The sequence below is a fragment of the Pinus tabuliformis genome, chromosome 3_1 (genome assembly GCF_031772625.1).
Source record: "Pinus tabuliformis cultivar Carrire ecotype Pingquan chromosome 3_1, CPIR1, whole genome shotgun sequence".
NCBI classification, from domain to species: domain Eukaryota; kingdom Viridiplantae; phylum Streptophyta; class Pinopsida; order Pinales; family Pinaceae; genus Pinus; species Pinus tabuliformis.
The window spans coordinates 884,490,083-884,513,105 of NC_142301.1; the positions used below are offsets into that span (position 1 = coordinate 884,490,083).

At 40.2% G+C, this 23,023-nt stretch overlaps 1 protein-coding gene across 1 annotated transcript in view; it reads right to left on the reverse strand.

Moving 5' to 3' along the window:
• LOC149190437 (uncharacterized) overlaps window positions 1-22,115 on the reverse strand; it is a 51,519-nt gene extending 29,404 nt beyond the window's left edge. Inside the window, exons 1-2 of the mRNA XM_089410513.1 lie at window positions 22,106-22,115; window positions 20,695-21,950 (exon numbers count right to left, since the gene is read on the reverse strand). Coding sequence (XP_089266639.1) covers window positions 20,737-21,950; window positions 22,106-22,115 — 1,224 coding nt within the window. The 3' untranslated portion in view covers window positions 20,695-20,736. The remainder of the gene's footprint in view (window positions 1-20,694; window positions 21,951-22,105) is intronic.
• Between the last annotated feature and the right edge of the window lie 908 nt (window positions 22,116-23,023).

Here is a 23,023-nt window from a genome sequence, read left to right on the forward strand (position 1 = left end):
ATGCAGGGCTCTTCCCCCCACCACGGGTGCATAGAATCAACGACAGTCGGCAAGTGTACAAGGACATCGAAGAAAAAAAGACACCTGGCCATGTAATCAATCTTTTGGCACACCGACACTCACCTCAAAATGATACTGACACTGGTAAGCCTTGGTAGATCTGTACTCTTCAAGTCGCTCACTCGTAGGATCGTGATGGAGGCTCATTATGGTTCATTACAATTTCTGGCAAAGAAGCACAGGGATGGTGTCAGGATGAGCCGATGGTGTCAGGATGAGCCGATGCCTAAGGCAACAATGAGTCTGGTTGTGGTAACAAGCAGGAACAACGCCTCTCATGTTAATTCTCTCCTCTCAATCAACAATTGGCCCATTTGTAAGCTTGCTCTAGTTGTCTCGGCATTGGAACATATTCATTGCAATGGGAGTGGCCCTCACACATCCCTGGCCTCCTCAATTTGCAGGGTGGTCATCGTATCTACAATGGCCCCATGGACTTACATCATTCATTTCACCCTCTAGTCGGCTTCTCTATTTCATCATTGTCTGTAGGTATTAGTCCAACAAAAAATTCACAAAAATAGGCACAAACTAATCCCTCTTCGTATGCTCAAGGGTGCCTGGCATGACAGCGTGGCCTCAACTCACGATTCACTATTGAAGAGTGTTGGCACACTCCTTCATAATCACCACAGAGCCCAAATAGTTAGTGATACACCTTTAAGGATGATAATTTGACCAATATAGCACCATTTTAATTTACTTCGCCTCTTAGAGAAGCCTCGTCGAAACCAGCAAGTAGTTTAGGGCTCAGTCACATTTCCTCTCGGGATGGCAAATCAATCTCAGCAGACTGACAATTCAACTCATCCTTCTCAAGGAAGTCAGTGGCGCGTTCCATTGCAGCCTTAAGGACATCGATGGCAGGCTCTTCACGTCGAGACTGCAAATGCTCAGAAGTCAACCGAGGACAACGTAAAGCTGGCAACTTCAGACTGGAAGGCGTGCCAATCAGAGCTTCCCAACTCCCTTCGACTCTCGGCATATGGTTAGTCCAATGTATCATTAAGAATTTTGTCATGTAGTTGCAAAGTTATGGAGATGTTTACTCAATTTTGTCAAATTCTGGTTGGCCCATCAAAGGGAAGTCGTCCATTTTGTAATCAACAATTTTGTAGCTTTGGCCTAAATTATCAGTACTTTTTGCCAGATAGACTAGTTAAGGAAAACATGCACAGTCTCAAGGAGCTCAACATGAGTTATTGGGTCGGTTTCCCAACAGGGCGACCCATAGCACCAAGAAAAACACTATGTATTTCTCTTGCTCAGTAAAATAAAGTTAAACCTTTACACACACACACAAAAAGTGATTTTTAATTAATAAAGTGACTAAAGTGGGTCACTTTATCATTTAATTAAAAGAGAGCCATTGATCTCATGGTTAGATCTCAACCATTAAAGATTAGGTTTTTGGCTCATGTCAAAGTTATAAAAGAAAGAGAGGGCAAAGGACAAAGACACACTAAACATTCATTTCACAAGTCACGAGAGTGAAGGAGAAAATCAGACATCTGATTTTCAGCCATTGGCGAGGATTCCAACAGTGTTTCAGCAAGAAGGTAGTCAGTCTTCAACAAGGACAGGCAGCCATTTAGCAGCGAGGAAAAGAGAAACTTTACAACTAACAGAGTAGGTTGTATCGTCGTCCGTACGGATTCCACACCATCACACAAATTCAGTACAGCCTTACAGATTTGAGGGCAGGCTTGCCTTGATTTCCATGCAAACTGAAATTTTCAAGTCTGTTGTTCATTTGATTAAATTCTCAAAGCCATTTTTCCCTGTAAGGGAGCTCGTGTAAGTTCTAAAGAAAATTTTGAATGATGAACTAATCTAGAAGGGTAGAAATGTTTGGGTACTGTGTGATTGCTTTTCTCGTTTTCCTTGCATGCAAAAGTTAATGTTACTAACAAATATCTAGATCTAATTCGTTTGCCTAGATAGTTGGTTTTAAGATATTTTAACACCCATCACAGCACATATAATTATAACAAAGACAAACCGAGTGAGAGGAAGGGAAGCAAGCAAGGAAGCATGAGCAAGTTCGAGAGTACAAACCTGAAACTAAAAAGAGCAACAAGGAAGTCTTACAGGTTCGACCAGGTTTGCGGTAAGAGAGAACATCGGGTGAACCGAACAGGTATAGTGGACCAAACAGGCTAGGAGAGACAAACCAAACCGAACAAACCTGGAATGAAACGTGAAAAGTCCAATCGATTAATGAGCCAAGACGGGTTTGCGCAAGAAACAAATTGATAGTGAACCGAATTTCGGAGGCAAACTTGGTATTATTCATTTGGTTGATTTTTACATGTTGTAAAGGAGGAAACAAGTTGAAATCTTGAGTTTCCTATTGTATGTAATTTTCATTCGTATAATAAAGCAGTAAGGCCAGAGGGTCGTCCCATAACAATTGTGTACTTATGTATGATTGTGCATATTTGTGATTATTGAAGTGATATCATTAATTTTTCTTATTGAAGTATTGTGATAAGATTATGACAATAAGATTGTGTGTTCTATATTGAGAAGGTATAAGATTCCACTATGTAACTAGTATAGAACATAAACAAAGTAACTTATAGCGAGGCATAGTCTAGGTGGAATAACATTGTGCTGCATTAGGTAGTTGCGAAACATGTCAGTGTCACATGCTCACGGTGCATCAAAAGCGCCTTGTAACCATGCAAAGCCCCTAGGGGCATGACAATACTGCACCGACGGGGAAGTCAACAAAAGACTAGATGAAGTTGGATTGAAAGGGAAAGAGCACAATACGATTTTTCTCTCATATTTAGTATTACTAAATTCTTCAGAAGAAGCTACAATGAAGACATTATGGAACAAGTTAGGGGCTTTATATCAGTCTAAGTCCCTAATATGAAAAAGTCATATAGCCTAAGGATGGATGGGTAAGAAAGCATCTAAACACCTTCAATACAATGGTAAGTCAACTACTATCTATTGATATTAAGATTTCAGATGAAGACGAATGCATTAGTTTGTTGTGTTCTTTACCAAACTCGTGGGATAGTCTGGTTGTTTCCCTAGGTAGCATTACCCACCAAAATGGGTAACCCCATAGGAGGAATTTTTTCTCCTACAGTTGACAACCACCCAGTCAGCCAAACACTTAGTAACCCCTACTAGCCACCATTAGACGTGATATGCCATGTGCCTCCGCCATTTGCATCAACCATGTGCCTCTCACCATCCAGCATTGACACTTGGAGGAAGGTGGGTTGCTATTCAAAAGGTACTTTGATCATTTTGCAATCGGGTGCTTATACTTGTTTGTTTTGGGCATTTAGTATGGAAAACAAGGTGATTTGGAACATTGATAGACGTTAACAATATTTTTGTTCTCTCACCTTACCAGGTGATTAATTTTTTACCCTAGTCCAGTGGGACCTCCCTTAAGGCCCTTTGGGTTATAAGAGGGGCACTACCTGGAAAGCCATGATTGAGATAGCATGTTCCATTTTCCCTATGCCATACTTAACACCTTCCATCCCACATTACAAGCCCCATATCTCACCTCCATTCTTCAGGTACAACTTGTCATTGGTTCTTGGGGATTTGGCACTCATATGTTCACATACCTTGAGTAGGGCCCAGAAACTTTGCCCTAGGAGGTTGATGCAGCTAAAGAAAAGAAAAAAGCATATCATGGCCACAATAAAACAAAAGAAAGAAAAATCAAAATGCAAAAGATGGTTGGGGCATAAACATCAGCACGTGGGCAAAAGCATATCATGAGCTCTACCAATCTCATATAGCCATCAGTCAATGCTTGAGCACATGATGCTCCATTTCATCAAAGAGGAACCCTTGCATGTCCCAACCCGGATGAGTGATAACTAACTCATCTTTGAGGGGTAATAAAATTGCTACATCATTAAAAGCAAGCTCTAACCCTTGAGCTATAAGCGGAAACACAAGGAAATAATCAAGAAACTCATCAAAGAGGAACCCTTGCATGTCCAAACCCCGATGAGCGATAAACTTACTCACCTTTGAGTAGTAAAACTACTACCATTAAAAGCAAGCTTTAACCCTTGAGCTATAAGCAGTAATACAAAGAAGTAATCAAGACGAAGTAAAAGGCACACAAGAGGCATGGAAAAAGCAAGTCGAGCTGGTAGCTCGTGCATCCACGAATGCTCCCTCCTCACATTTATACACTTAGGATGTGGACACCCCCATCAGTTGGTCCCTTTGACCATGGCACTTGACCATGAAGTCCTCACCCCTCCATTGCCACATTGTTATACACTAACACTTGTCAATTGAAGGGTGGACCAGGGAAATGTCACTTCCCCTTAGGGGCTGGAAGCACCTAATAAGGTTGACCATTAGGTACCCCTACCTCGAGAGAAAACACCTTTGCGAGAACTTGGTCCTGATTTTGGAATGGATTTGTGTTTAAAGTATTAAATTTCCCTTAACATTCAAATTTGGTTCACTTAGATGCATTATTGATCTCAGTCTCTAACGAGTGGTTGCTTTCACTAGAATCTAAGTTGTTCTTGTCAAGTGGTTCAGCAACCCAGGCTTTGGGCACCCACTCCACAGGTACCTAGGCCTTTCATATAAGTACATGGCTTAAGCAGATGCAGCGATGACAAATTGGAGCCTCCTAACAGCAATAGCACATGACACATGTCCTAGAGTACCTCCAGGAACCAGGACGTTGATAAACTTTGACCTAGCTTTGAGAATTCTTCATGATACCACTGGACCTAGTATGCCCCCAAGCTGGTCTTGACACAGCCTGATGGGCAAGAGTTAATTCAGACCCCAAATGAGGATGGTCTCCCATTAAGAGACTAAGGAGGGCTTGTTGCACTAGAGAAAGCCCTAATGTTGGAAAGAAGGAGGCCTTATTTGATATTTGGAGACCCATGGAGGCCACTTAATAGCACCCCAATAGCACTTGGAACACCACAGGAGATATTGAGGTGGATTTGAGGGCCATCCCTCAAATTTTGGATCATTTAGGCATCTTCACACATTTTGGCACCTCATTACACCTTTACATGGCATTTGGAGCACTAACAGGGCATGACATTAGCATTATGAGAGGCTATGGCTCACACGTGCGGCCATTTATGGTCTAATTTGTCATTAAGCTAGTGGATTAGCTTGTAACCAAAGTTCATTTTATGTCAAACTTGTTATTATCAGCTTCATTAGGCTACAATTACTTGAGGTAGACCTCATATAAATAGAGGTCACCTCCATTTCATTTTCATCATTACTTGGACTATTTTGGCCCTCTTGGAGAATTTCGGCATTCTTGTTTTCTTGTGGAAATCTGACTCTATGTTATACATTGTTATTTGGAGTTATTTCTTTGGTCTTGGAGATGTTACTTTGGAGCAATAAAGGCTTGTACATGCATTCTATCTTGTAAGTGTGCCTTGGATTTGATAAATTTTTATTCTTGTGTCTAATGTATGGAATGGTTAATTATCTGAGACTTTTACTGTGCTAGTTATTGTTGAAAACTAATGTATGGAATCTAGATGATAGCATTATATGCATTACACACTAGTAGAATGTAAATGGTAATCCCATTGGTGAATCTTTAAACTCGCTGTCCCAATTGATTTTGCTCCCTCACAAAAGTAATAGCTAGGGTTTTGAGACTTAGGGTTTCATCATTCCCTTACTCCTTGGCAACATCTAGCATATTTTACAATCCATAGACTCCATCATCCCAAGGACTAGGCACTAGACATGTCACTTTATTGATCACCTACAAAATTTACCATAAATCTAATTTTCTCTCTCCTAATCTAAGTTTCAACCCCCCTTGAGGACAAGCGGCTAGCTAGGGCTACGGCATGAATTGGACTGGGGTTGAAGTTGTTGGCTTGTGAAAGGATTCAACATTGATAGGAGCATTGGTTGCCTCAAAACCGCCCCTTTTAGTGGCTAATCCACCCAATTCAAAACTAAATTCTTTTGCCCTAGTGAGATCTTGCCCTAGAAAAGCCCTAATTTGCCCTAGGCTTCAACTTGGGGCTTATTGAAGGCTTTTTGTTCCATTAGTTGCTAATATTCATTGTTTGAAAGCATTTTCATGGCCTTGCAATTCTAGGTTGATCCATTAGGTTTGCTATTTAGCAAGCCCTAGATTACTTGTGCCCTAATAGGCTATACAGTGGAGGATGTGAATTGCCTTTAACCTTGCTTGAGCCTTGTCCCTAGGAAGATTTTTCCACTATAAGCTTGTCTTGTCACCTTATTCCTTGAACTTAGCACATCTCTCATAAGTGATCTACAAAAAGCAAGCCTCCCTAGAGGTGGAAATCCACAAAAGAGCTAGAGGTAGTGGTTGTGGTGATAGTGGGCCACACCTGATTGTTGTCCCTTAATCTAGTTTTTGTCTTGTGAGTTTTCCCCTCACAAGACCTGTTAGATTTTGAGGCAACAAGCCTCATCCTTGTTATCATAGGAGATGAGATGAAAAAACATGGAAAGTCAGAACACAAATGCCTTGTTTGTAAGAGGACGCTCACGTAATAGAAATAAAAATAAATCCTCAAATGGGAGATCTAAATCTAGAGGAAACTCTAAATCTCTACGAGAATTCATGATGGTAAGTTGGAGACGTGGAAAAGAAGAGCATTACAAGAAATCCTATAGATCCAAAATTGTTGAGAAAAAGGGAAATGATCTGATGATGCTCCTTCTATATAAACAAAAACCTCCTCAAATAACGAAGGGGATGTGTACTTGGCTTCTTCAAGTACACATGTAGATCATGAGGCTCGATTGGTCAACTCAAGTGCATCCTTTCATATGACTCCTCACAAGGAGCAGTCTTGCGAGTATGATAGTCTATAGATATGATGGTGATTATGTTTTCTTGAGAGATGACTCAACGGCCGCAATCATAGGGCGAGAAAAAGTCAAGATGAAGCAAATGGATGGAAGGTTAAGAACACTCTCTAGTTTTCTTCACATACCAAGATTGAATAGAAATTTGATTTCTATAAGCAAGATGAGCGATGCATGTGTAAAAGCAATGTTTGAAAATGATATCTACAAGATGGTTCGAGGAGCAATGGTATTATTGAGGGGAGTTTAGATTAGAACTTTGTACAAACTGTTGGGGAGCACAATGTTAGTGATGGGTACAATAGTTCTATTGTTCCAAGAGTGGAGCTAAGGAAAAAAACACCTACAGTATTTAGAGAAAAGACTATGTTGTCCCATCAAACATTAGAACATATCGAAGAGAAGGACTTTCGAGTACTACAGGGTAATGGTATGGTAGAAGGTATGTCTAACTGCTCTCTGGATTTTGATTTTTGTGAACATTGTTTATATGGGAAGAAGAATCTAGTAAGATTCTCCTCTGGTGCTACGAGGGCAGAGGGAATACTACAATTGGTGCATAGCGATGTGTTTGACCCTATGTCGGTTCCATCACTGGGTAAATATGTGTAACATGTCGCATGTATATATGACTCCTCGAGAAATACATGGATTTATTTCCTTTGGAAGAGATCGGAAGTCTTTGACAGATTCAAAGAATTTAAGGCTCTTCTGAAAAATCAAACAAAGAAGAATTCTATGGGAATGGATTCAAAGAATTTTGTAGAGTGCAGTACAACAAAGCATATGGAGTACCTCAATAGAATTGGAATAGAAAATAGGATGAACAAGACATTGATGGAGAAAGCCTGGAGCGTGCTCAGTGGTGTCGGGTTGGAACATGGAATTCTAGGCAAAAACAATGGACGTTGCTTCCTTGGAAATAGATCACCCTCCTCAGCTAGATGACAAGACTCCACATGAGGTTTGGACTAGTAAGAAACCCTCTCTTAAACATTTCAAGGTATTTGGCTATGACGTTTATGTACATGTTCCAAAGGAGAATAGGAGTAAACAAAACGAGAAAGATGAAAAGTGTATCTTTATTGGATATAATATGGTCTGAAAGGTTATAAGCTTTGGAACCTAGAAACTAAGAAGGTTGTATATAGTCAAGATGTGGTATTTAGAGAAATCAAAAATGTTGTCAAACAAGAAGTCCTATTGAGGGAAAAAGAACAAGAAAAGATACAAGTTTGAATTGAAGGATGATGAAAAAGCAAAACCACACACTCCAATGATGAGGAGATCAATTCGTGAAAGAAGGCAAACAGAAAGGTACATTCCAACTAGTTTCCATTCAAATTTTGTTTTGTTTATTATTGATGATGATCCTTGAACTGTTAGGGATGAAATGGATTCAAAGGATGGAAAGCTCTGGGAAAAAGCCATGGTTGAAGAAATGGAAACCTTAGACAAATATGAGGCTTGGGATCTAATGGAGTTGTTGGCTGGAAGAAAGCCCATTGACAGCAAATAGGTGTTTAAGAAGAAACTAATGCAGAAAGCAAAGTGGATAAATACAAAGCTTTGTTAGTAGCAAAATGTTATTCCCAAGTAGAGGGAATTGACTTTGGTGAGTTGCCAAGTTAACTTCTATTAAATTCCTTTTCTCTGTTGCTATTGCTTTTGATTTTGAAATAGAACAGATGGATGTAAAGACAACATTCCTACACGGGGATCTAGAAGAAGAAATCTAAATGAAGCAACCAAAAGGCTTTGCAGTAAAGGGAGCAAGCTAAAGAAGTCCCTATATGGGTTAAAGCAATCACCAAGGATAAGGTATCAAAAATTTGATATTTATATTAGGACTTGTCACAAGGAGCAAAACGGATCACCGTGTATATTTCAAATTAGTTGGTGATAGTCTAATTTAATTGGTCTTGTATGTGGATGATATGTTGTTGATTGAAAATGACAAGGAAATCATCTAGAAAGTGAAAACACAGTTGTCCTCTAAATTTGACACGAAGGATCTTGATGCTGCAAATTTTATTCTGGACATGGAAATTAAAAAGAGATTGGGAAAACAAGAAACTCTAGTTAAATCAAAGGAAGGAAGTATGTAAGACAATATAGCATATAGGTTTAACATGCAGGAATGCAAACCAACAAAGGTGACTATCACTGTAGGTGTAAATTTATTTGTAGATTAGTGTCCCAAGACACAGGAAGAGGAAGACAACCAGTGTTCAACGGGGACACATCCCCCAGGGTGTGGGGCGCGCTTCCTCGCTCCCGAGACAAGGAAACTCATGGGGAAACATTTCCCTGCATCCCCTTTTTTGGGGAAACTCCGAGGGGATGTTTTTTTGGTGATTAAGTGTGTCTCTCGTGTGGGGGAGAACGCAGAGGGACGCCTAGGCATCCCCCCCGCCAAATACGAACAAAATTAAAAACTAAACAATAAATTAAAATTTTAAAACACTTCCCATTAACCCTACGATTTTACATTTTCGTCCAACATCTTCCTTCTATCGTCACTTGACATTTTACCTTTCCGCTCAAGATTTTCCTGTTGTCGTCGCTCGACATTTTCCATTTGCGAGTTGTTTTGATTCTGATTACCATCAACCGAGGACCTGAGACATTTGGAGTTGCGCATATCATTTATCATTTGGCACTACAATTTTCATTTTGTGACTTGGAGCCGCTAGATTGGCACTGCAATTTTCATTTTGTGACTTGGAGCCGCTAGATTAGAGCTGCAATTTTCATTTTGTGACTTGGAGCCGCTGGATTGGAGCTGCAATATTCATTTTGTGACTTGGAGCCACTGGATTGGAGTTGCGATTTTGGAGTGTGATTTATCATTTGGAGGTCGGAGCTGCATTTTATCATTTGACACTTTGTGACTTGGAGTCGTCGTCCCAAGCCATTGTCCAAACTTTGTGAGCCACTCAACCGCCATGAATTATGTGTTAGTATTTTTTACCTCGAATCTGTGTTTGTATATTTTTTATTTTTTTTAAATCTATGTTATACTATGATCGTATTATAATTTTCTTATAGTATTTTTTATTTTTATTTTAATTTCATGCTATTATTCAATCACCAGTGTTAAACAATGGCATTTAAATTCACTAATTGCATAATGTCAAATGATGGATTCAATTTAGTAATTTACTTTTAGATTTACACAATGTTGCAAACATAACGATCGAGATTAAATCGACAATGGTCCAAAATCGGAAAAAATCGGCAAATACAAAAAACAAATCATTTTTTCAATTTTTTTAATATCTAAAGCATCCACAACATAAAATAAATGCATTGACACATAAATATGAAAAGAGAACTAATATATAAGATATATAATATCATGTCTAGTGCTACATCACACATAACAGCAAATCATGCCCTAAATACTAAGTCTCGAGTCCCGACCCAGCCTCAAAATATCAACAAAAATGTAATATTGTATCTCATATCATGAGTCATAATGTCATATACAATGAAATGAACCAAATAACTAATACTATTGATTTCCTCTACCCCTCTTGCGAGAAAATGTAACAACTTTCCCTCTAGATGAAGAAGGCGTTCGCGCTGGCACTGGCATTGGACTCTGTTGTGCTCTAGAAGCTAAAGAACTAGGAGCTATAGGAGGTAGACCACATCCTCTACTAGTGACCATGGTAGGTGGTGTCACCTCCTCCTCCTCCTCCTCTTCCTCCTCCTTTGTAGTTGCTACCCCCTCCACTACCTCCTCCTTTAACCAATCAAGGGTTGACTCCATGATAGACCTCTTGGCCTCAACCCTCCATGCAACAATGGTGTCAATCCCATCCAATGAGATGGCCTCCACATCAGGTGTATTCTCAAGTTGTCTCACCCACAATCGAAAATTGTAGTAGATGTAGACCATGTCATTAAGTCGCGAGGACTCCAACCTATACAAGGATCATACATTAATAAATTAATAATTATAAAAAAATATTATCTAATGAATTCAAAAAATTAATTGGAATATTTTTAACCTATTGCGTGTCTTGGTGTGTATTTTTTCAAATACACTCCAGTTGCGCTCACATCTAGAGTTGTGTTTGGTTGAGCAGTCAAATGGAAAACCTTTGGAGATTGGGTACTCTACCACCATAGCTTCTCCACCATGCATCTACAACAAATAAGATAAACATAAGAAAAAAATTGAAAGTTGAAAGTTGAAGCAAAGTATGAAGAAGCAATGAAATTTGAAACAAAGTATGAAGAAGCAATGAAATTTGAAACAAACTAAAGCTTACCTAGCATTTTAGTCTTCCTATCCACAATAGCCATGTCAAAGATAAATGTGTTACCCGCCATCCTATATATCTCCATTTCTTTGGAGATTTTTGCACGTTCTATTGGAGATGACACCATCTTCTGAACACAAGTGAAGAATCCATCCATGACCTCAGCATCAAATAAGAAGCCATAGGAGTAAGAAAATGTGGGGTTCAGGTAGATCCCTGCAACATGAATGGGACGATGGAGTGTATTGTTCCATCGCTTCCCATATGAATTGTTGTCTCTAAAACCCCTCATCCCCCTTATCATCATAGTAGCTGTGAATGGATTCTTTGGCCCTATCCATGGCCTCATACAAGTAGCCCATTGCAGGCTTGTCTCCATCAACTAATCGAAGAACCTTTACCAAGGGTTCAGTAATGCTACACACCTCTTGCACTCCTGCCCAGAAGCTTTCCCGGTATGGAACTAGCCTGCATATGGCCTCTCACTCTAGTTTGCGGCTCTATGGCAAAGCATGCCACTCTAAAAGAAACATTCTCTTCACATCCCACATAGAATTTAGGAGAGATTAAAGAGATATGAAGCTAGTGGCAAATTGTGTACTGGCAAGGCGCACAAACTCGTTGTTGGTGAACGTTCTCATCAAATTAAGCACAGATGCATGATTATATATAAATTTTGTAATACTTTTTGATGATTCAACAATATCCTTGACAAAAGGAATTTTTCCTATGTCCTCCCCAACATCAAATCAATGCAGTGTGCATCACAAGTTGTCCAAAACAAGTTAGGATACCTGCCAGCAGCAACATAATTTGCAGCATTGTTCGTTATGACTTGGACATGTTGTGGACCCACCTCTTGAATGAACACATCCAACAAATCACATAATAACCGTGCATCTTTGATTTGTGCAAATGCATCAACATATTTCATAAACATTGACACCTTGGGACAATTACCCAAGAAGTTAATAAGGGTTCTACCATTTTGATCGGTCCAACCATCTGACATCACAGTGCATCTTGTGTGTGCCCACGAGCCCCTAAACTCCTCCAATATCTTAGTGCATTCAACCTTTTCATTCTGAAGAATGTGCCTTCTAAAGTCATCATACGAAGGGGCTTTGTACCCCGGGCCAACAATAGCAATAGCATCAATCATAGGCTGGAAAAAGAGATTGTTCCTGGCAATGTTGAAAGGAATATCACTCCAAAGAAGACACCTGCCCAACAACTTGTCAGCTTCTTCCTTCTCCCTTTTTTAAAGAGTTGATGTGATAGATGGTTGTGCTCCAGGTGTGGTCCTAGGAAAAAAAATGATGAGGCAGTTATGGGGTTGAGTGTAGATGTTGATGTTGAAGAAGAACCAGTACCACTCTCATGGTCACCTCCCAATCTTGCCACTCCACCCCCTGCCAATTGACTCTTCAGAGCTGCCTTGGTCACTTTGGTTGTCTCTATTTCTTCCAATGATTTGAGGGCTCTGCGGATGATTTCTGGATTTGTGTTTGTGCAAGGCCCTACCTCATGTCCAGGAATTTGTGCAAGGTAGAACTTCAATCTGTATTACCCCACATAACTTGCAAGTCAAATTTGATCTGTTAAACCCTCCATCAAGTTCACCAAATTCCCACATAGAGTCCAATTTCCTTGGCATGATTGTAACTTTGTTGAATCTTGAGTTTTAATGTAAGATTGAAGTTTGAAGTTTGAACCTAGAGCACAAGAAGAATTGCAAGTTAAACAAATGAAATTAAAATTTATATACAACATTTTAAATTTTTGACAAAAAAAAAACCTCAACTCAATGCAACAATAATGGCAAAAAAAACGTCCATAGGGTCTTGGATAAACAGTGATTGGGTGCTCTGTTAAGGCACTCTTTGATGTGAAGCCACTGGTTCAATTCCCCACCCCGATCGGGGTGATATATTGGATATGGTGAAGATGTAGTCCCACCAAGCTTACAAAAAAAAAATAATGGCAAAAAAAACACATTCAAACCCAAGCAAAAATCATGGAAAAAAAACTAGGGCACAAGAAGAAATTAAACAAATAAAACTAACAATCAAAATTTTGCATTTTTGACCAAAAAACCCTCTCCACTAAATGCAACAAAAATGACCAAAAAAACACATTCAAATCTAATCAAAAATCATGGAAAATATATGGATAATAGAAACCCAAGAAAAAAACAAAAAATAGGGCCAAATTTGACGCCCATACCTAAACACCACGCTCTGCTGAAGAAACTTGGTCCAAACTAGGAATTTTTTGCTTGGGATGCTAAATTCCTTCACTTTTCTCCTCTCTTGCCCTTGTCGATGAATTCTCCTCCTCCTTAGCTCTCACCTTTGCCCATTGTCTGCAAAATGAGAGAAAAAAACAAATGGCAGGGACACATCACTTGATGATGATAACAATCATTCCAGGGACATCTTCAATGGTCAGAGGAATGACAGGTAATGTAGGTCATCAAGGAAACGGCCGACTCTTCAGAGAAAGCAAGGAACCCCAAGTATGAAGAATCAAACGTTGTTTCTGATAAGATAAAGAAGCACTATCTTCTATTGGCCCTCTCCTTCAGATTCTTTGGGAATCTGGCTTATCGATTATAGTGCTTCAAGGCACTTCATTAGATAGAAGGGTGCTTTCTCTAATTTGGTAGAGATGGAAATAATCGTGGGATTATACTTGGAGCTGATGCCACCTATCCCAGAAAGGGTGTAGGGAATGTTACCCCTCAATTGAATGAGGGTAACTCGATTCATTTACAGAATCTCTTTCATGTACCTGATCACAAGAAGAACCTATTGTCCATTTCGACAATGGAAGTCAAAGGTTACAGGGTGGCATTCATCGATGGAAAGGTACGTGTTTGAAACTGAAATTTTCAGCGATGCTTTTACTCATGGGTTCAGGGTTGGCAGTTTGTGTCAAGTTGCAGGATGGTCCATTGGGGATCATGACATATCTCATCTATAACACCTGAGATCTACTTTATGAGGTCCTAACCGATGTGAGTCAGATGGTGACTTGGATACCTGAATTCAAGAAAAGCATGAAGGTACATGTCTGAGATGTACCGAAGGAAAATCTTACAAGGGGACCATTCCCCTCATGTAGCGGGTCCACAGGTTTGGAACAACCCGAGGGGTTTGAGATTCATGATTAGGAATCTCATGTATACAGGTGGAAGAAAGCCCTCTATGGCTTGAAGTAAAACACCCCGGGCCTAATATGAGAGGATTGATAGCTGTCTGATGAAGCTGAGATTCACTAAAAGTGAAGTCGATCCAAACCATTGTTTGAAAGTTGTGGATGATAGACCTCTCATACCGGCACCTTCTGAGAAATGACCTATTTTTGACAGGTGCAAACCCTCTCACTTGCAAAAGTAAGAGGGAGTTGGATTCCAGATATGGAATGGTAAACTGCAAGGTCATGACTACCTCGAGGACCTTAACTTTCAAAAGTTATATGGTGGTGATGCCAGACCAGATTTGGGAAATGCCTCTGAGTTTCATAAACTCATCTGCATTGATGTTTTTGGTGAACTTTCGTTCGTATATATGCTTTATAGTTAGCATGGTGAGCTCATATTTGGTTGAGCCTCACTCGATTGGTGCCAAGAATCTTCTAAGATATCTTCAGGGCACAATCTCTCATGGATTGAGATACACTGCCAAAAATATGAAGTTGTGTGATTATTCGAATGCCGAGTGGGCAAGCAATGTGGAGGATCACTAGAGCACTTCTAAGTGTTGGTTCTCTCTAGATTCTGCTTCGATATCATGGATGAGCAGGAAGCAGGAGTCAGTGGCTATAAGCATGGCCAAGACCGAATACATAGCTACGAGTATGATCCCGTGTAACGCTGCCTAGTTGTGGAAGCTCATCAGTGAGCTATTTGTACACATGATGAATACCACTGTGATTCTTTGTGACAACCAGGTGGGATTCGATTATTGAGGAATCCCGTATTCGATGATTGCTCCAGCAGATAGACATCAAATACTACCTTATATGGGATATGGTAAGCCAATAAGCAAGGACGCTCCATCGCATTGAGACTGATGTACAAGTTGCAGACACTTTGTCAAAGCCCCGGGGAAAGGTCAAATCTGTGATTTTCCCGAACGACTTGGAGTTGTTGAGAGACCTTCGTATAAGGGTCCTACATGTTGCATGCACTGAGCTCTGGGAGCTCTGGGGGCTTGGGGTACTTACTGGAGCGACATACGACCACAAGGCGACTCACCCTCCCTTGGTGGTGCGCTATGTACAAGGTGACAGGTTCAACCTTTCCCTGTGATACCTCGTGGCAACTATGGAACAGCATGATTAGTTCTCCTGTGGGCCGGGATGATTAGTTCTCCCGTGACAACTATGGAACTTGATGATTAGTTCTCCTGTGGGCCGTGATGATTAGTTCTCCCGTGGCAACTATGGAACAGGATGATTAGTTCTCCTGTGGGCCAGGATGATTAGTTCTCCCGTGGCAATTATGGACAGGATGATTAGTTCTCCTGTCGAGGCATCCTACCCATGTAGTCTGGGACTCATGGTAAGTACCTCTCATCTGATCAATGAGTAAGAAAATGGGGTTAGGGACCATAGTAGTACTATCGATGGACGCATCATTGTATCTACCGTACTCCCTATGCTAGGATGACCTCCATTAATCTGGAATCAACGAAACTGATCTGGGATCAATATGAGTGGTTTGAGACACTCTCTTGTGACATTGATCTAGGATCAATAGAATTGGCTTCAGGTCGGTAAGATGAAACTGACTTTGGGTCAGTAGAGAATGGTATGAGACATTCTCAATCAATTATTCTTCTTCATGGTTCAGCAGAGCAGAGCAGAACTTAGCAGAGCTCAGCAAAGCAAAGCAGAACTGAGCAGAGCAGAGCAAAACTAAGCAGAGCTCAGCAGTGCAGGGCACTGATGGCAGAGATAGTACAGTCGGACATATGGATCAATGGATGGAATTCTCCCTAGTTGAGAGGGGTGTTAAAATTGGCAACTAGGGCCAAACTCCATGTGGGTCATCTTATTTATGGCAGCTGATATTTTTCTTGGATCCCTCTCATCGAGAGGTGTAGGATTGATCTAAAGATCATCCGATTCCGATAAGTATTCATGGAGATATGAATTTATTAGTGTTATGGGGCAATTTGTCAAGGTCGACCAGCAACCAAATAAACCCCACTTGTGCTCAACGTTTTAGTATTAAAAAAGGAGGACTTCAAGTCATTTAGACTCATCTTTTGTGATCTCACTCTCCACTTGTTTTGGGTTTTTGGTGGAAGAGGAGGTCTAGAGGAGATGCCTTCTACGCAGCCCAAAGAAGGGTCATCTAGGAGAGCCCTAGCCGCAAACTTGTAGGAGATCTGGCCGCAGATCTAAGAGGCCCTAATCCGCAGCTAGAAGAGCCCTAATCCGCAGCTAAAGGGAGCCCTAATCCGCAACAAAGGGAAGGCCCTAATCCGCAGCAAAGAGAAGCCCTACGTTGCCCTACCTAAGGATGGTATGAAGATGCCCTAGCTGTAGCAAGAGAGGATCAAGAAGAGGACACTTTGCTGGGTTGATTTGCGGACTGTCCTAGGACTGTTTGAGGGCTATCAAGACAAGTCCGAGTTGTTGTTCAAGGGCCGAGTTGCTGGGTAGTGAAGGTCGAAGAGCTAGAGGGACAAAACGTTGAAGAAGAAGGTGTGTTTGGGCATGCGTAGGGACTATCTCATGACAGTGCTAGGCCGCAGGCCTTAGCACACAGAAAGAGCTGCGTAGAGGGCTGTTAAGGTGGACTAGCCCCTCAGAAGGCAACGTGGACAAAGAGGAGGCTTCACTAGGAATGCTGCAAACCTTTGAGGGTTGGTTTGTGGACTGTCATAAGGGTTTAGGGCTGCAGCACATGCCCTAACCAGGGCTGTCACAAACGCAGACAAATATCAGTTCAACAGTGTTTTGCAGGGGTGTTGGATCCTAGTTTAGGATCAATACTACAGTTGGTTGTTGTCCTGAAAGGTCACCTAGTTGTTGTTGTTGTAGGTGACAGCAGGGCCATGTTTGGGTATGATATGTTGGACATATTATGGGACAGAAGCAGTATGTACAGCAACATGTATAGGTACAACTGTTGCAGTGGAAGCAGTATGTACAGCAACATGTATAGGTACAACTGTTGCATAGTGGAGGCAGTATGTACAACAGCATGTATAGGTACAACTGTAATGATTGCAGCATAGTGGAGGCAGTATGTACAGCAGCATGTATGTGTACAACTGTGAGTGGTGCAGCATAGTGCACTGTGACAGGTACAACTGTGAGTGGTTGCATTTCCGTGACAAGAGCAACTCAGTGAATGAGTGCAGCATGATGACGAGATGCAGCACGATAGAGAATCAATTGAAGCAGCTTGTCTTCAATTGATCTCATGTAACATCTTCTTAGAGATGATCTATGCTCTTACCTAGATAAGTCAAAGTGTTGACTTTTGTTGTAAATGTACTATCTCTCTCTCTCTCTCTGCTGAACTATTGAAGAACATACAAGAAGAATTGATCAAGGGTTTCCCCACATTGGGCTTGTCCCTGGATAGCACCACACCTTGTGTCCTCTTGTCTTGGCTTGTCTTCTGTGATTTATGTTTATGTTCTATCTGCCATTTACTTTAATGCTGATGTGATTGCTAATCTGGAAAAGATATTGAGCTAACTATGAAAATTGAAATAAATTGCTCTAAGCATAGAACATACCTAAACTTAACAATATGCTTATCTGTAATTCTGCTCTATGTCACAGGGTTCACCAAATTTGAACTTCAAAAAATATTGCAAGTTCATTCAGGGTCAGTAAACCTCAAACTAAACCCCAACAAACTCAAACCGCTGCTGAGTTAGAAACGAAAGATAAATTTCAATGCAGTTTCGCTGGCTTGTTTTTAGATAATTTTATATTAAAAAAACGAATAATACTCCATTCTAAACGTCTAATCCTATGATCTATCACCATGCACTTCTTTCACTTGGCATTGATTTACTGGATGCACCACTGAAGCAGACAACCATGGTTCAGTCAACCCCTACCTTCGATTGTCACCATGTGGCATGGAGTTAGTTGTGGCTTCTACAGGGCTTTCTCGAATCCTGTCATGAGCACCCACTCTCAAGGAAAAAGCTCTGCAGCGGGAAATCTTTATCATTTATACATATAGAAGTGAAATGATCATATTTGCCCATTTCGTTGCCTTATATAATGTTAAGAAAAATAATGAAACATGTGAAATGTTTGGCAGATGAGATAGATCGTTGATCGATGCAAAACCTCTTTACTATTGAAATACCGGCGCAACAATTCCTTTATTATTCCACTGCACAATCTTTGTAAACCCTTTGCCACACATACCTAGATGCGGGATATGCAAAATAAGACTTGCGAGTCGCATGCATGTTGTTTTTAGGTATATACCCTAAAATGGGTACAATTACCCTTGAAATTGAGTGTGACCATGTTTGTAAACCCCAAAAAAATCAAATATTTTAAAAAAAAAAGAAACATAAAATATGGAATTACAAGAATGTGGGCCCAAACTTGATAACCTTAATCAACCACTTGCAAGCCTGCTTTGTTTTTCAAACTTCATTCATGTTCGGAAAGAACTGTGTTGTTAACATAACCAATAACTCTATGTCACTGTAATTACTCACTCACAGAATTGATGATTGGATTTTAGTGTGATTAAATTATTGGTTACAAAGCATAACATAAGATTTTATCATGATTAAGTGTATGTCTAAATTTTAAGAACAACATTGACGATTGGATTTTATCATGACTATATTCCTCATATATGTTTATTGACCATGATTCTCACACATATATGTTTATTAATGTTGATTTCTTATTATTTTATATTGTGTGTAGCTGCATTTAATGGTGAACCTCATCCAAAACTTATAAAATAAATTTAACCTGATGGCTATCAACCCAAACCATGTGAAATAGTCTGCTATTAATTCACAATAAGATTTAATGTCTAAACTGGTTATTCATGAATAACAAGAAGTCAATTTTATAGCCAAAAGAATATCCAAGAAAGAGATTGCATGGAAGTCAAAGCACATCTTCAATAGTACACCTCATCTGCATTTCTTTTATCAGTTCTCTCTCACTTTGTCATCATGCATGGACAATGAGAAAATAAGATTCAGCAAAACATAGTGATGAACAACTAATGCTCTATAGAAGCAGTATTTACTGTAAGGTGCAAAAATTAAATCAAATTCTACGACCATGAAACTGCTACTCCTTCCTATCAAGACTGTTACATATGGGCCAAAAAAGGGTAATCCCAGTTCTAGAATATAGATTCTAGAAGACAAATATGACAGATTTCAAAATCAAGTTACCTGTTCTATTTGATTGCTTTTCATATAAATATTACTTATTGATCAAGACAATGCGTACAAGAGGTAAGAGATACTGCTAGAGATTCAGACGCAACAACCAGCTAGGAACTAACAACAATAGGTTGAGGAAGTTCATCTCAGATTGTATATCTTAAAACCTATTTCCAAATGCATTAACAATGTCCCGTATCTTAGAGAGAGCGAGAGAACTATTCAGCTTAAGAGCATCATTCAAATTGGCAAGCTGCTCCAACAAACCAAGATGCACTCCCACCCACTCATACAGTGCGCTTCTGCTGACTGAATAGCTATTTCCATCTAAGATATACTATAGTAGGTCTCTTAAAGTTTTACTTGAATACAACAGGAATTTTTTGTGTACAACGTACATATAAATTGCTTTATTGTTAGTAATAACTATCTCGAAAGGACTTTTAGCTGCAACTAAGTATACTAGTTCTTAACCAGGTAAGGAGCTATGTTATAACCTCATCATGTTCAATCAAACCCTATTTCTCGGCCAGGCAAGAAACTTTGGAAGAAACTCATCATGTAAACCAAGAAGTTGAATACTAATGCGATGAATCCGGAAGATGATCTACACACCTATGAAAATCGCAGAAACCTAAGAGATAAAACATATCCTTGCCAGAAAAATACCAAAAATGTTGTCAGGTAAAATATTGGTTAAAAATAAACTAACAGATAGAAAAAGTTCACATTGTTTTTATTGAGATATTTTATGGTTGGAGTTACTGCCAACGTTACCCCCAATCAAATCAATCTTAAAAGTACTGCTTGAGCAAAACAGCCCACAGTACCTCTATATGATCAAGTCATATTTCTTAACAGCATCTTATCTGGAGTACTTCAAAAGAATATCTACAAATAGGACAGAATAAAAGTAGTTTTCAGCCAACACAAAATATAAGAGAATACCATTGTTGAGAGGTCATCTGTCCACAAAAAGGCAAAAGAATATACAAATGACTGTTCATTCTAAAATTACTGCAAAAGAAAGAAACCGAAAACAGAATTGAGAGATATTTTTGGAAACAAATTAAAGAGGGTACGGGATAGGATCAAATGATAACCTGCACAGCACAAATTATGTTCGCAAGAATGCCCCATCTCCTCTACTCTTCATAAGCGGGATCCTCTTCATAAGCGGGACCCTCAGTAGGAAGCTCGTATCTACATGAGGGGCATGAATTTCGACGCTCTAACCAGTAAAGAATGCAGCCCGCATGATAGCGATGCCGACAAGGCAGCGGAATTACGAACTCTCCCACGGAAAGCGGATACTGGCAGATCACACACAACTGAGGTTCAAAATCTTCCTGACGGATCTGCATTGATATCAAGCTTTGTACCGCAGCCCTGGAAGCAGGATGAGCCCCTAAATCATCACTATTTTCTGCAAAATTTTCACCCTCGCCATCCTCTTCCTCGTCAACATCCTCAGTGGGATCATCAGCAGCATCATCAGCAGAAGCAGCATCATCAGTGGGATCTCCCTGTATGCTAGGCCAGCCATCTGGTGGGGTGGTATTAGAGCCGACTGATTCCCGATCCGGGTCATCATCGGACACCTGCTCTTCTTCTTCTTCTTCTTCGGCCGCTGGCTGGATAATTCCTTCGGTGGATCCAAAGTTGAAGTTAACCTCAGCAGCATCATCAGCAGTAACCGCATCTTCTTCCTGTACCTCCCATTGTTCATCATCCTCGTTTTCTTCTTCGTCATCGACTTCAGACAAATCCCAGGCATTAAAGGCAAGCATCAGGTCCTCCATCTCCGCGTGTATGCTAGGACAACCATCCGAGGGGGCTTCTTCGTCATCGACTTCAGACAAATCCCAGGCATTAAAGGCAAGCATCAGGTCCTCCATCTCCGCGTGTATGCTAGGACAACCATCCGAGGGGGTTTCATTAGAGCCGACTGATTCCCGACCCGCGGGGTCGTCATCGGACACCTGCTCCTCTTCTTCTTCTTCTTCATCGGCCGCCAGCCGAATAATTCCTTTGGTGGATCCAAAGTTGAAGTTAACCTCAGCAGCATCATCAGCAGAAGCAGCAGTAACCGATCCACTGCGATCGACTGAATTAGAGCCGACTGATTCCCGATCCGCGGGGTTATCAGCAAGAGCGGTAAAGAAACAATCATTTCCGTCTGAATTTCGACTGAAGCTGAGGCTGTTCTTTGCAGCTCCGTCTAAATCATTGTCCCTGGGATCGACGTTTCCAATAAAGCTCTCGCCTTCCAATAAATTTCCCGGTTCGACCTCACCTTCGCTGGCGGAATAAAAATTCTGGGAAACACCCTGATTTTCCGAGAGCTGCTCCTCTTCTTCTTTAGCATAAACAGCGATTCTTAATATGCCGAATTAAAAATTGAAAAATCAAACTTTAAAATGTTCGATAAACAATGATTCTTTGATGCAGAATAATTACTTATAATAAAGAATCTTAAATGCGGAATAAACTTTTATGACCAAGATAAATTACCTCCGGCCATTGATGTTAATACCAGTGATAATTTTTGATTCTGGAAGTCTACCCCAGAGCTGAGTTTACAGGGGTTGCTGAGTTTACAGGGGTTGTTCGCTCGATCACAGAAGCCTGAACTCTATAATATACTTATTTTTTTATAACTTTATAACACTGGTATGTACCTTATCATATTCGTTGTTTTTTTGCCTTTTTTATATTTATGTATAACTTTACTTTATTTATGTTTGTTTATGTATACTTTTACTTTATTTATGTTTGTTTTTAATAAGAACTTTAGATTAAGTAATTATTGATACTAATACTTAATTTTTATTCCATTTTATTAATATCATTTTTATTTATTTATTCATTTATTTTATTCAGGAGCATATAATATGTGTATTTAAAGATGGGTTGTTACATACACTCTCCTTTCAGAAAACTTCGTTCAGAGGTTAGAGTTTTTAGGTTTAAGGTTTTAATGGACAAACCATATACCATATGTAATAACCAGAACTGAAATACAGGAAGCGTAAAGAATTTAAATTTGTACTTACCTGAACTGCTACTGAACTGGTGTCGTTGATGATGCTGTGGCTATTCTGATCCAATTTCCGGGAGACCAATACCACCCAGCCAGACTGAGCAGAGCCTGGCTGCTCAATCCAGAAAGCTTCTCAACAGAAGCTCACTGTCCCCCGTGCCCAGAACCTTAGACTGCTTAAAGCTCTTCCAATGGTCAATTTTCTTCCTCCTGGTTTGTCCTCCTGATTTTCTCCTTCTGGTTTTCCTCTGCTCTCTTCTTCCCCCCCCTGTTCTCAGCCCATTATCTGCGGTTTTATAGCTGGGTTTAGCGGTGGCCGCCCTGTACACCAGCGACTCCACCGCTTTCTCCCGCGGTGACAGCTTCCTCATGGGCGTGAGTCATCCTTC